The sequence below is a fragment of the Camelus dromedarius genome, chromosome 21 (assembly GCF_036321535.1).
Source record: "Camelus dromedarius isolate mCamDro1 chromosome 21, mCamDro1.pat, whole genome shotgun sequence".
Lineage (NCBI taxonomy): Eukaryota > Metazoa > Chordata > Mammalia > Artiodactyla > Camelidae > Camelus > Camelus dromedarius.
In genome coordinates, this window is record NC_087456.1 from 27,031,478 (window position 1) to 27,044,693 (window position 13,216).

At 44.9% G+C, this 13,216-nt stretch overlaps 1 protein-coding gene and 1 long non-coding RNA gene across 4 annotated transcripts in view; one reads left to right on the top strand and one right to left on the bottom strand.

The window, feature by feature from the left end:
* LOC116148635 (uncharacterized) overlaps positions 1–640 on the bottom strand; it is a 132,837-nt gene extending 132,197 nt beyond the window's left edge. Inside the window, exon 1 of the long non-coding RNA XR_004132130.2 lies at positions 502–640. This is a non-coding gene — a long non-coding RNA (uncharacterized LOC116148635). The remainder of the gene's footprint in view (positions 1–501) is intronic.
* The window catches only part of ESRRG (estrogen related receptor gamma), a 579,813-nt gene that overhangs the window by 473 nt on the left and 566,124 nt on the right, over positions 1–13,216 (top strand). The window contains exon 2 of one of the 3 annotated variants that reach the window (XM_031438385.2): positions 1,512–1,591. Coding sequence is in view for 1 of the 3 variants with exons in the window: in XM_031438380.2 (XP_031294240.1) it covers positions 1,590–1,591 (2 nt within the window). In the remaining 2 variants the exon portion in view is untranslated. Of the gene's footprint in view, positions 1–1,511; positions 1,592–13,216 lie in introns of those variants that run through there. The other 2 variants (XM_031438382.2, XM_031438380.2) reach the window with 2 other exon arrangements.

Consider the following 13,216-nt stretch of genomic DNA (forward strand, 5'->3'; position numbering starts at 1 on the left):
CAGCAACGCATCCCCATCCCCCAATGCGTGGGGGACCTTCTTCGATTTTCTCTCGAGGGTAGGGGTAGAGGTGAGACACAAGGGGGCAGCTGGTGGTGCTGGGCGGGGGGCAGGCTGGGAAAGAGAGCACCACGGTTCTCCGGCTCCCCCCATCTCTTCCCCAGCTTGAGGCCGCCTTTAGCCCCCTTGGGCGGGCTTAGCCCCCTACTCTGCAGGCCTTGCGTTGAGAATGGAGCCTCCAAAGAGAATCAGTGCAACCTCCTTTTACCTGCAGACCCTCACCTGCAGCGGCTTCTATTTCAACAGCTCCCACACTCAGCCCCATTGGACTATTCTATTGATTCTGGTTGGTGAGAAATCCAGGATAAATTTAGTGAAGCAACCTCTTGAACTGGGGAGTGTGAAGTGGGGAGCTAATGTCTGTCGTCCTTGGGGTGGAGTCGGGGGAAGGACGCTTACATTTGAGGAAGCACCTGGAGTAAAAATGAAAATCGTACTAACCCAATCACCATTCGCAATCTGGCCCTGGCTCAAGGAAAGGGCGGGTGGGCGGCGAGTGGCGGTCACGACTCACAGTCACAGGGATCTCTTCCGGTCGCAGGTGTGCGCGGGCGAAAAGGCGGCCGGCCCTGTGGAGCTAGCGAGGACAACCCCAGGGCGCCGGCAGGAGGGCGCGCTTCCCTGAGCGCTTGCGGCCCCAAGGCAGGCGCGAACGTGACCCCGGGGTACGCCTCCGCAGCCCCCGGGGGTCAAGGCCGAGGGTTAACGTAAAGTTGCTGAGAGCCGGCTAATACCCCTGAAGGGTTACAGTTACCCCCGGGAAAGGAACCTACACTCTAGGAACTCCTCTGTGCCTTCTGCACTCACCCTGTCGCACTTATCTCCCAAACGCGGAGTTACCTAAATTCCCGTCCTGGCTGTCCAGAAAAACCCCAAATCCTGGCATTCCCCGCTTTCCTTCTGTCACCCCCGTAATCCTCAGGGGAACCCGGCTCCGTGTTCCCCTCCCCCACCCTGCTTCTACTGCCAACCCCTAGAATCCTCACCCTCCTGGGTCTTTGCCCTTCCCAGCTGGTGTTTGAAGTGTCCCGCTGGGTAGAGGGTGGGGGGGGGGATAGCGAAGGTAGGTGGATAGGGAGGGTCAAAGAGGCAGAGTGCCCCCCCCGCAAAATAACAAAACTACTGGAAACTCTAATAAAACTAAATTCCACCCCCACTCTCCCGAATCTGCCCCCTTCTGAAATCCTGCCTGGTCAGTGGCCGGGGGTAGGCTAGGGAGGGGGGCTGGGTTGTCTCCCGGAAGGGGGATCTGGCGGCGCAGATTTACGCCCGCTCCTCTCATTTGTTAGTTGAGTCCGTCTAAAAGTTCGCTATTTATAGGCTACACGTGGCCGCCCGAATCCCCGCGCCCGCTTCCTTTGCAAAGTGAGAGAGGTCCCCGCGGCGCCCAGCGGCCGGTCTCGACCGTGTCCCGTGATTTGTTTTGTTTTGTTTCTGCTCTCACACCGCAGGCAGCCGTGGAGCAGATCGCCGGCAGCCCCGAAACCACCCACTCACAGTAGTTGGGAGAGTGGCTCTGCAGTCGGACCATGTGAGTCTGCGTTTGACCCCACTACGCGCGCGTGGGCTGGCGGAAGCGGGGGAGGCGCCGCCTTGGGGCCGCCGCGCCCGAGCCCCTACGGCTGGCCTCCGCCTCCGCCTCGGCCCTTCGACCTCCAGCCCCTTTCTTCTTTCTCCTCCCCCTTTGATTTCTCCCTTCCCATTCTCTATTTCCGTGCTTCTCTGATTTTCCCCAGTTCTCAACTTCCAGCTGAGTTTGGGCACACAAAAAAAGAGAGGCAACTGGCCTTTACGCGGGAGGCGGGGTGGGCTGGGCGTGTGTGTTTCATAAAGTAGAAAACTGTGCGGGTCTAGGGGTGGGGGAGGCGAGTGCTGGAGACCGCCCGGGGCGCAGCCCCCGCGCGCGGGGGGGGAGGGGACGAGGCACGTTCTGAGCGAGAACTTTCCTTGTGCTGTATGGCACCGACTGCTGGATGGGAATGCAGTGCTCACGAAGCCTCGCCATTTGGGACCATCCCTCTGCGATGAGGGGACAGATGTCTTAAAATCTCGAACCGCCCGGGCGGAAAGGAGGGAAGGCCGTGGGCACTGGCTGAGGCTAGACGGTAAATAGGGTTAGGCTCAAGTCCCTAATTCCAGGTAGATTTGGGCGCTGCGTCGCCTTTCTCCCCCACGGCGGCGGGCAGGACTAGCTTGCGGACACGATAAGGGCGCGCGGATCGTGGCAGTCCGCGGGGCCTTGACCTTGTCTTCCTCTCCTACACGCTGGAGCCTTAGCCATGCTTCTGTGTTTTAGAACTTAGATGTCAAGGGAGCGGGGAGCAAGGCAGGCAGGATCTGTTTTCCGAGCCCCGGGGCGAGAGGAGCGCTGGGCGCGCGTCTCCGGTGCCGGGAAGGGCCGTGCGCGCCTGGCCGCGGCCAGGCCGGCTTTCTCGCAGGCGCCCGGCGGCAGCCATGAGACTCGCAAGGCTATTCAAACCACCCTTTCCCCTCCAGATCCCAAGCATGACATTTAGGGGGGCGGAGGGAGGAGAAGGTTGTGATTGAAAATAACCTAGGGCTGGAATCCGTTTGCCCGGAGATCTGAGCTCCAGCGCGGAGGTGGGGAGGAGTTAAGAACCAGTGACGGAAAAACCTGTGCCCTTGCTGATTAACTTCTTACCCGCCACCAATTTCTCCTCTCCCAATGGCTGTCACCGAATGCCCCTGTGGCCGAGCGCTCAGTTTGTCGTGTGGGTTGACTGGTGGGGAGCGAAGACCCAACACCGGTCTATGACTGTGTCACAGAGGGAACTTTACTTTCCAAAGTTTGTGGGCCCAGGGATCCCAGCACAGAAATGGGGGTGGGGTCTGATTCCGGCCCTGCTTTACTCCTGAGCTCACACTGCAGGGACAATCTGGTTCAGACGGGCCGGGGGCCGGCCATTCCTGGTCCAAAGCTGCCCGGATTCTCACCCTGGCCCGCCCAAAACAGCTTGCAAAACTCGACTGCCAAGTTAAAAGCAGAGGCGAGTTCCTGCTACTATCCCTGGGCCGCAGGCGGGGTAATAGGTAGATGTCAAATTTATTAGAACTTTATAGCCAGAAACTAGTGGCAGGGACCCATCAGTGTCGGAATTCGGAGGTAGGGGTGCGATGTCTTAGTATCTCTCCCCCACTCCTTTCCCCGAAAGTAAATGCCACCTCAGCTCTCCTGTTACGGGTTTGTGTGAGCCCGTAGGCTTTCCCTAAGTCCTAAGAGGAAGAAAAGGCAGGAAGGAGATAGAAGTAAGAAAGATGGAAGTTAAGAGGAAACTGACAAGAGGGAATAAAAGGAAAAGTGTGCTCTGTAGCTGGCTGTTTGTCCGTCCTCCTTGTCGCCTTGGAAATGAGCACACAGTTTTCACGAGCGCTGGAGTTAGCCCAAGAGCAACCACCCCCACCCCGTGTTCTCTGACCTTGGCCGGCTGGTGGGTGCGCGTCTGCCCCGCGCTCCGACTCGCGCTTCTCAGTTTCCCCAGCTCCCGAACCTCAACCTCCTTCAAATTCCCTGTCCCCAGTGCTCTGTGACACGCGTCGCCCAGGAGCTGGTCAAAGACGGAGAAGGCCTAGCGTGCCCTCTCCGCAACCCCTGCGATCCTAATGTGACCGAGAATCTGGCGCCAGCAGGTGCGTACCGCGCGCCTGGCTCGGGAAAGCAGTGGCAGAGCAGTGCTCGCCTAAATCATTCTGCTCTAAGGAATTTTGAGATCCAGTAGGGCTCCGCCTTCTCCACCCTCGTCTCTAATGGGAACTTAGACGCTGGGAGTTTTCTCGGCTCAGAGAATTAAAATAACCTTGCCCTGAGCTCTGGCTTAGTTCTCTTGGCTGGGATGCTCTAGGTTCTTGCAGTTCTGCCTTCAGGCTGCAGGTTCTTTTCTGTCCCTGTCCTTCCTCGCTCTGTCTCTGTTCCGTCGCCTGTAGATTTCTGGGGCTTTACTCGCACCCCAAATTCTCTTCCTCAATGTGGGCAAAGATGACCTTCCACCATCAAGACGAAATGAGAGAATAAACTCTGTATGGAAGGAGGTGAGGATAGAGAACAGGGAGGCCTATTCATTTCCAAATGAACTAATTGCAAGGAAGAAGAAATTCCAGTCTCTCCAGATAACTCACGTTTTCAAGGAACTCTGGAAAGAGACAAGACAAGGGATTGTCCTTCTACAAATTCTTCAGGTCTGTGATCTATAAATGTTAAGGGGTGATGCAGGGGAGATTGGCAGAAAAGGCAGAGCAGGCCTTGCCTTTCTTGGGTGATCTCAGATCATGGTTATAGGCAGTGGTCCCCATTTTATGAATAATCAGAGCATAAGCACCTGACAGTGCTTAAGCCCTGCTATTCGTGGTGCTCTGAGCTGCTGTGTCTCGGAGGAGCCATGATCATCTTGAAGTGACTCTAACCAAGAGAGCTTCATGAGCCCTGAAAATTTCAGTGGCGATGTGTCAGTCCCTGTCTTCTTCAGCTTTACCTTCAATCTCTTGGCCACCACCCTGTCCCTCTCTTCAGTGTGGTGAGGTCATCTGGGGACGAAAACGGAGCTCAGAACCAACTCCAGTGGCCCCCCTCTCCCTTTCCCCAGCTAGACCTTTGGCTCTGCTGGGCGTGTACGGATGGGTGAAGGCAGTGGTCAATTTTCCTAAAAGGTGGAGCAATTCCTTTCCTTCTGCTCATGAACAGTCTTTCTTGGGTGAGTCACCCCAGGACTCCAGCCATTCCTAACCTCTGTCATGAATTCCTGACTTACGTGTTCTCCCTTATAGAGACTTCTCTAAGGAAGCAGTGAAACCTTAAAGGCTCTGAGTCCAATTTCCTTCCAGGAGTTCAGTTGATCAAAAACTTGCACAAATCTGGGCAAAGAGCTGAGGACTGAAAGGTCAGCGGAAGGAGAGGTTGGGGAGAACCCAGAGAAGAACCAAGTGACTATTTGACAAGGAATTTCTATGAACGCCATGCTTTCTTCTCATGTCTCACTAGTTTAACTTCACACTTCCCCCCTTAAGTGAAGAAATAGAATTCTCTCCTTATGGGACTATGGTGGCCACGTGTTCAGATGTATGTTCTGGCCAAGCATTTTCAGAATTTGACCACTGAATACCTGTGCGGCCTGTGAAGTCTTCTGTTTACTCTTCAATCTCACTTAATTTTGACATAAAATAGAATCATTTCTTTTCATCAAGTTCTTGCTCACCTTCAGCTGGTTGGTTTCAGTTTCCATATTTCTCAAATTTCCTTACAATAACAGTACATGAGCCAGATATGCTTAGCTTCTCTGAGATGAGATTTTTCCTCCTACAGTTCTCCAGACAGTTCTGGCTAAAACCGCCTTTGCTTCCACTTGAAAGAGACACATACTTGAAATTGAGGGGCTTTTTTAAAACCCCAGTTATCCCAATGCTTGTTCTTTTTTTGCTCCCCTTCTTTCTGATTGGAAGAAACCTAGTCATAGTAACATTTAAATATAGTCATGTTACAGATGATAAACATGGCTTTTTATGTAGAAAGTTTTTTTTTTGAGATTTTAAAAACCAAAACTCAGGTGTTTAACATAATTTCAGGAAACGGTATCTTTGAAATTCATTGAAAACTAGATTCATCTGCAGAACTTTCCCTTTAACTTTGTCATGTTTTCTTTAGTTATAGCCTCTGATCTAACTGAATCTGCCATCAGCTGCTTAACAAGTATATATTCAAAATGAGGTTTTTTTCCAGCTTTAAAAGTCTTTCAGCATTTTCCCATGTGTAACCTAGCTGACATGAAAGTTTGCAGCTCAGAAAAATTAAGTTTGAAGCATATAATATATTCTAATGAGCCATTTGTATAATCTCTATTTTATTGTTAACATTTTAATAGTTAAAAAGCCATTTTGGGGGGAAGAAAATAAATGTCTTCTTTTTGGGGGAGGCTTACTGAGTAGTTAGTTTTTCTTCAGTTTTTAAATTTTTTCTATCAGATATATCATTGTCTCCTGTTCATTTATGTCATGTAAATTAATGAAAGATTTAAATGACTGACTTAGGATAAATTATATCCTTCTTCTTACCGGAGTCATCAATATGCTGTTATTTCAAATTTAACATTTCAGTGTAATTTAGAACAGTGAAGGTTCCCACATATACTCATTAACCGGTGCTGGCCAGATTGGCTAAAGTATTGACAAGAAACATTTGGAAGTGGAGATGTAACATCAGAAAAGCTCATGTTTCTACTAGTATACTGATGAACCAAGAATGCCATTGAAGAGCAAAAGGGTTAATGACACATGGTGCAGCGAAATAAAGGAAACAGGACAACATGATCTTCTCAGTGCAGTAGTTCAGTCCTTCACATCCTTTGAGTGATGCACTGTGTGAAGAAACTTCTCGCTTTTCCTAGTGGGGATGCAAGCCAGTATTTTTTTTTTTAATGGGGTGAAATTTCAGATACAATAAAATTCAACGTTTAAATTGTTTTAAAGCATACAGTGTAACGGCTTTTTACTGCATTCACAGTGCTGTGCAATCATCACCACTATTTAAGTCCAGAACATTTTCATCACCCCAAAAGGAAACCCTGTATTGCCAAGCAGTCCCCTCCCTCCTCTCTCCTCCTGACTCCTGACAACCACTGATCTACATTCTGTCTCTGGATCTGCCTGTTCCTGACATTTTATAACTGAAGTCATTCAACATCTGACCTTTGTGCTTGGCTTCTTTCACTGAACGTAACTGTTTTCAAGGTTCATCCATGTTGCAGCCTGTGTCAGGGGTTCATTCCTCTTTATGGCTGAATCATATTTGATTTTCTGGATGTACCACATTATGTTGATGGACATTTGAGTTGTTTCTACTTTTTTGGCTATTATAAATAATCCTGCTATGAACATTCCTTGCAAGATTTGTTTGAACATATGTTCCAGGTCTTTGCTTGGGTCATATTGTAACTCTGTTTAACTTTTTGAGGAATCACCATACTGATTTCCACAATGGCTGTACCAGAAAATGTCTAAGTATTTGAATTTCTCCATATCTTTGCCAACATTTATTTTATTTTCAGTTAAAGTATAGCCATATTTGTGGGTATAAGTGTTACCTTACTGTGGATTTTTTTATAAAGATTTTTAAAGAAATTTGGGGGGGCAGGTAATTAGGTTTATTTATTTATTTATCATAATATAGTCACTTAATGATCTTCTGTCAATTTCTGGTGTACAGCACAATATTTCAGTCATACATGAACATATATATATTCATTTTCATATTCTTTTTCATTATAGGTTACTACAAGATATTGAATATAATTCCCCATGCTATGTAGTACAAACTTGTTGTTTATCTATTTTATATATAGTAGTTAATATCTGTAAATCTCTAACTCCTGTTTTATCCCTTCCAACCCCCTTAACCCCTTGGTAGCCATAAGTTTGTTTTCTGTGTCTCTGAGTCTGTTTCTGTTGTGTAAATAAGTTTGTGTCTTTTTTTTTTTAGTTTCTATGTATAAGTGATAGAATATGGTATTTTTCTTTCTATTTCTGGCTTACTTTACTTAGAATGACGATCTCCAGGCCCATCCATGTTGCTGCAAATGGCATTATTTTATTCTTTTTATGGCTGAGTAGTATTCCATTATATAAATATACCACACCTTCTTTATTCATTCATCTGTCGAGGGACACTTAGGTTGCTTCCATGTCTTGGCTATTGTAAATAGTAAAGCTATGAACATTGGGGTGGATGTGTTTTTTTGAATTTGAGTTCCCTCAGGATATATGCCCAGGAATGGAATTGCTGAATCATATGGTAAGTTATTTTTGGTTTTTAAAGGAATCTCCATACTGTTTTACATAATGGCTGCACCAAACTACATTCCCACCAACAGTGTAGTAGGGTTCCCTTTTCTCCACACCCTCTCCAGTATTTATTGTTTGTGGACTTTTGAATGATGGCCATTCTGACATTTTGAGTTTATTTTTGTGTATAGTGTGAGGGAATATTCTAACTTCATTGATTTACATGCGGCTGTATATATTTATTTATTCTAATGGAGGTAGTGGGGATTGAACCCAGGACGTCTTGCACATTAAGCATGTGCTCTACCACTGAGCTATGCTCTCCCCTCATCACTGTGATTTTCATTTGTGTTTTCCTAATGACCAATTATGCTGAATATCTTTTCATGTGCTTTTGACCATTTGAGTATCTCTCTTGAATAAATGTCTATTCATGGTCTTTTCCCCCTTTCAAATTGGGTTGTTTGTTTTTTGTTGTTGAACTGTAAGATTTCTTTATTCTGAATTCTAGCTCCATATCAGATATATAATTTGCAAATATTTATATTTTCTCTCATTCTCTGGGTTGTTTTTTCACCTTCTTGATATTGCTCTGCAATTCATAGAAGTTTTTAATTTTGATAAAGTTCAATTTAGTAGAAGTTACTTTTAACAATAGATGCATTCCTCATCCATGAGAAGACTCGGATTAAACATAACACAAAACCAAAATTTTAAATGCCAAATCCTAAAAAAAGAGAAAACACTTCTGTAACGCTCAAAGAGCAACTTTTTCAGATGAATATTATCAAGGAGTGCGTAAAGTTACTGCTGTTGTACAAGAAAAGGAAACAGTTGTGGCTACATTGACCTTTTTCTTCAAAGAAGTCCTGAGTTATTCAGGACCTGCTGAATGAGATCTTTTATCTCAAGATGACAGTACTTGCTGTTTTTTTTTTTTTTAAATTATCATTATCAAATTCATCCACCAAGGAATTTCAGATAGTCTCCTCTGTTTAAATGACATTAAGGATCTGCCTTAAACCAACAACAACCAGGAAAATCAAAGAAAAGTTTGGCAGGGTATTTCTAACCTAGCAATTTCTAACACACAGCCACATACAGGCTGTGTCGTCAGGGGATACACTTGTAAAGTTCCTGGGAGAAAGGTCTTAGAGTCAGAGAGAAGAGAAACTAAATTGTTGGAGGACATTTGAGAAATACAGATTAATAAAAAAAGGAAGAATATATATAAATGGACATTACTGAGTGTATAGGCTTTGCCTATTGTCTCCAATTGGCTGTTTTAGGTAATTAGTTTATGGGTTAAAAATGACCAAACAGTGGTTTGAACCAGCTCTTCGTTTTGTTTTAATTATTTAGTTATTGAAGAAGAAGGCCTATGGTGAACACTGGTGTACACATCTCTGATTTTGTCCATTAGAAGTCTTGGACCAGATTCCAACACCTGCCATTTTATGGAATATTGTATTTGACAAACCACTGGACACCTTCACCCTCTGGTTATTGTAGGGAGAAATGGAATAATACATGTGAAAGTTAAAAGGCATTTGAAGTTTTAGTGTGTGTTTTCTTGTTTATGAAGCACTTACAATGTACCAGGCATTGTCCTAAGACTTAATAAATATTAAAAAATTAAGTCCTCAAACAACCCCATGAGGTGGGGACTGTAATTTCTTCCCATACTATGGGTGAGAAAACTGAAGCATGGAGGTTTTATGTAACTTGCCCAAGGTCATAGAGCCAGTAAGTGGCAGAGTTAGATTTTGAACCCAGGTGGTCTGGCTCCAGAATCCATGTTCTTATGAGTACATCATGTTGCTTACATTTAAAATCTTGAGATTTCAAATGAAAATTAGAGTCTCTATATTAATCAATTCAATCAGTATTTATTGAGTACTTATTATTTGCCAGACTTTTCTTGAAACACGGGGAAGTCCAGGAATGCTGGAGCTGTGTTACTGCTTTCTCTCTTGGGGACAGCCAGAAGGAGTCCAGTTGTCACTGCCATCTTTTGATGAGGTCACCAGACTTGGCTCGATTCATTCACTTGTTTACCTGAATGAGTCCTGTAATCGATCACGTTTGTTACTGCTAACATGAGACACAGGCAAGGAAAATAGATCACAACCAAAATATCAAGCAGAAAGGCAATAGTAAACAGAGAAAATAAACATCATGGCATGAATTTAGTTTTGCAAAGTTCTCTCACTGCTATCATTAACCACAGATAAATGAGCCAAAGAGATTTCTTGGGCACTGCCTGAATGCTTGAGCTGTGGAACAAGCACTTTTAAAATTTAGAAGTTTAAAATCAGAGGAGCAATAAAACCCAACAGACACACACACAATTATATAAATTAATATCTACGAGAAAAAATGCAAATCCCACTAATTGGAAATCTTTAATAATTAGTCTGTTAAGCAGAGATCTTTCATTCATAGAGTTGGTTTCAATATTTCACACACAAAAGGTAAATAACAAGTAATATCAGATCTATTCCAAAAAAGTCTTCAATATGTGCCACAAAGTGGGGAAATAGTCAACCCTATCTCTTGTGGTTGTGGATTCATGCAGTATGGCGGTGTCCATAGCAAGTACCCTGAAGGCTGCAGGCTCCAGAAGAATCTTCTGAATGGAAAGAGAATGAAATATGTCGAGTACTATATTATCATTATGTATATTCCATTGTATCCTGATTTTTGAGCAAGGGTTAATTATTATGAGGGTACTTGATAAGCAAGAACCTTCCTCTTACAGATGCCAACCAAGGAGTTTACTCCAGCTCTTTGTTAACGTGAGAGTGAAGAGTCCACTTTTCAAAGGTCTGGTACCAAGCAGAGGAAGTACTGCAGCACTCGATGTGTTGTGGTTAGTGTCCCACGGTTGGGCTGTCACCGTGATGTGGCCAAAACTGGGCCCATAAGCAGGAGCCAGATGTTCTGCAGAACAGTTTGCCAGGCTGACTGGCACGGATGCACACAGCACTGTCGGTCCGGCCCTGTTTTATTCTGTTTTTGAATCATCAGCAGGTTAAACCCTTTCTGTGTTGAACGCTTGCTGTGATGTCATTGTTTCATCTGTAGGATTAGGATGAACTTGTTGATTCGCTGAACAGTGAGGAGTACCTGCTAGCTCTCTCCTTGTACAGTGCTGTGAGGTGGGTGTGCTGGTAGCTAGGAAGACAGGTTAAGAGACGTATTATGAATCCCATAGAGAGAAAGTGAGGCTTTGAGATGACTGGCCATGGCGGCACAAATGGTGAGGGTGCAGATTTGGCCCCAAACCCCAGGCTCCTGATCCCAAGTCAAGGGCTCCTCTCCCACAGGGTCTCTTGATCAGCACTTTTGAGAGTATGTTTCGCCTAAAGCCCTATGTCAGAATAACCTGGGCTATTTGTATAAAATGCAGAGTCCTGAGTCCTGCTCTGGAAATACTGACTCCCCAGGACTCAGCATTTTTAATAATCCTCTCAATAAATTTTTGTACACAGTAAGATTTAGGCTTTGCTGGTCAAAATACTAAAATGTAGAAATACTTGGTTAGTTAATTTGACATTAAGACAGTTTGAGGAGAAAACAGAAATTTTCTGACCACAAACAATAAATGCCAGTGTACTCTTAACAGCTGCCTCACAAAATGGGATTTAAATAAGAGAGTCGAAGCGATCCTCCCATTTGTGGAGGTGGTTCTTATTTGAAGTATTCCATGGAAGTGTGACATTTTCATCACATCATTTTATAATGCATGTTCTGTGGGACCCTACTTCCTTGGGTATTCATTAATTCAGCGAATATTAACTAAAACATCAAGTACTGTGCTAAACGCTTGAGGACCAACAGTGAGGGAAACAGCAGAGACCCCGACCTCATGGTACCGTCTACTGAGGGAAGATGTTAATAGATATTTTGTCCTGTAGCCTTTTTAGTAGACAAATACAGTTGTGAAATAATGGGTTTAATGGATTTCTTCAGAAACAGGTACGTTTCAGAGCCTTCTATATACCTAACATGTGCTGCAGTATCTGGGAGAGGATGATTGCATGTGACGTTTTCCAGACATGATAGCATCCTTCACGTGAAGAGCACCTCCTCGACCTAGTGCTCTACAAAACACCATTACACATTCCAGTGAAATCCTGTACCCCAGAAGGCCCAAATCTGTGGCGCTGGTAGAGATATGGAGTGTATTATAAAAGTGGAATCCCACTGCACCTCCAGCCCCCAGGGAAGTACTGTTCTGATACCCTATGAGCACTGGGATGAGCAGTGGGCAGACTTTGGTCAAAGAACTAGTGTCTAGGGATACAGATCAGCGTTGGGCTGTCTTCAGAGGTTGGGTTGGGTTGGGTTGGGTGTGAGTTTGAACACGGAGCACATCCCTGGATGTGTCTCTGGTTGCTCAGTGGGCAAATGGTAAAGGCAGAAGAATTGTTTCCAGATCCTCCAGAGATTCTGAGGCCATCTTGGAGCATAGCATGTGGGAAGAGCAGCATTAAGGGGGACCATGTGCCAGTCTCCCCACAGAAGGCTGGAGGTTACTTGAAGGACACCCAGCCTTTGGCTAGGTGCCTGTAATCAGATCATTTGCTGAAAAATACCTTCTGTCTATGCACTGCCTACTTTTATCAGGAGAGTTGATGGGAAAAGGAAAATATAGGCGTTTTCTGTGACTGCATAAGTCCAATGACTTCCAGGGTTTTTTTTCCCCCCTTTTTCTTCTTTTTCTCAGGCAGTGGCTCTATCTAAAAAGAATAAAATGACCTGGAAACTGCTTAGATTACTCATAGCGGTGAGTTCACCTGATGGATGGATTTAAATAGTTTGGTTGTTGACATTTATCAAATTACCCCGAGAATTGCCACATCACCACCTCTGTTCATGCATGTGAAGAGTTCTTAGAGAAGCCTCTTCAGAATTGCTTGTTTTTCTTAGTTATCATAATATTTAAAGATGTGTTGCTTTATCATTTGTTAAGTCCATCCTTTATTCACAAGCAGGTCTTACCACACACACTTCCTCACGGATATACAAAGTAAAATAAAGAAATGCAGCAGTTTCCCCATAATTCAGGTCATTACCTGAGTATATAAACACTTGAGACAAGCTGTTTTTATTTTTCCACCTTCTTCTAGGGTTGCCTGAGCAAACGTTCATCTTTTAATTCTTTGTGAGGGGACCTCAGATCTCTAAGTGTTGATGTCTTGAATTCAAAGTCTGAACTCAGTTTACCCTTTTGATTACTGTGAACCAGAAGAGTTAAATGAAGTTGCTGTCCTTGGGGAGCTTACAACTTAGGCTGGGAGTAGTCAGAAAGGGTAAGAACTTATACTGTTATCATACCATACAGGTATCTGATAAGTGTTAAGAG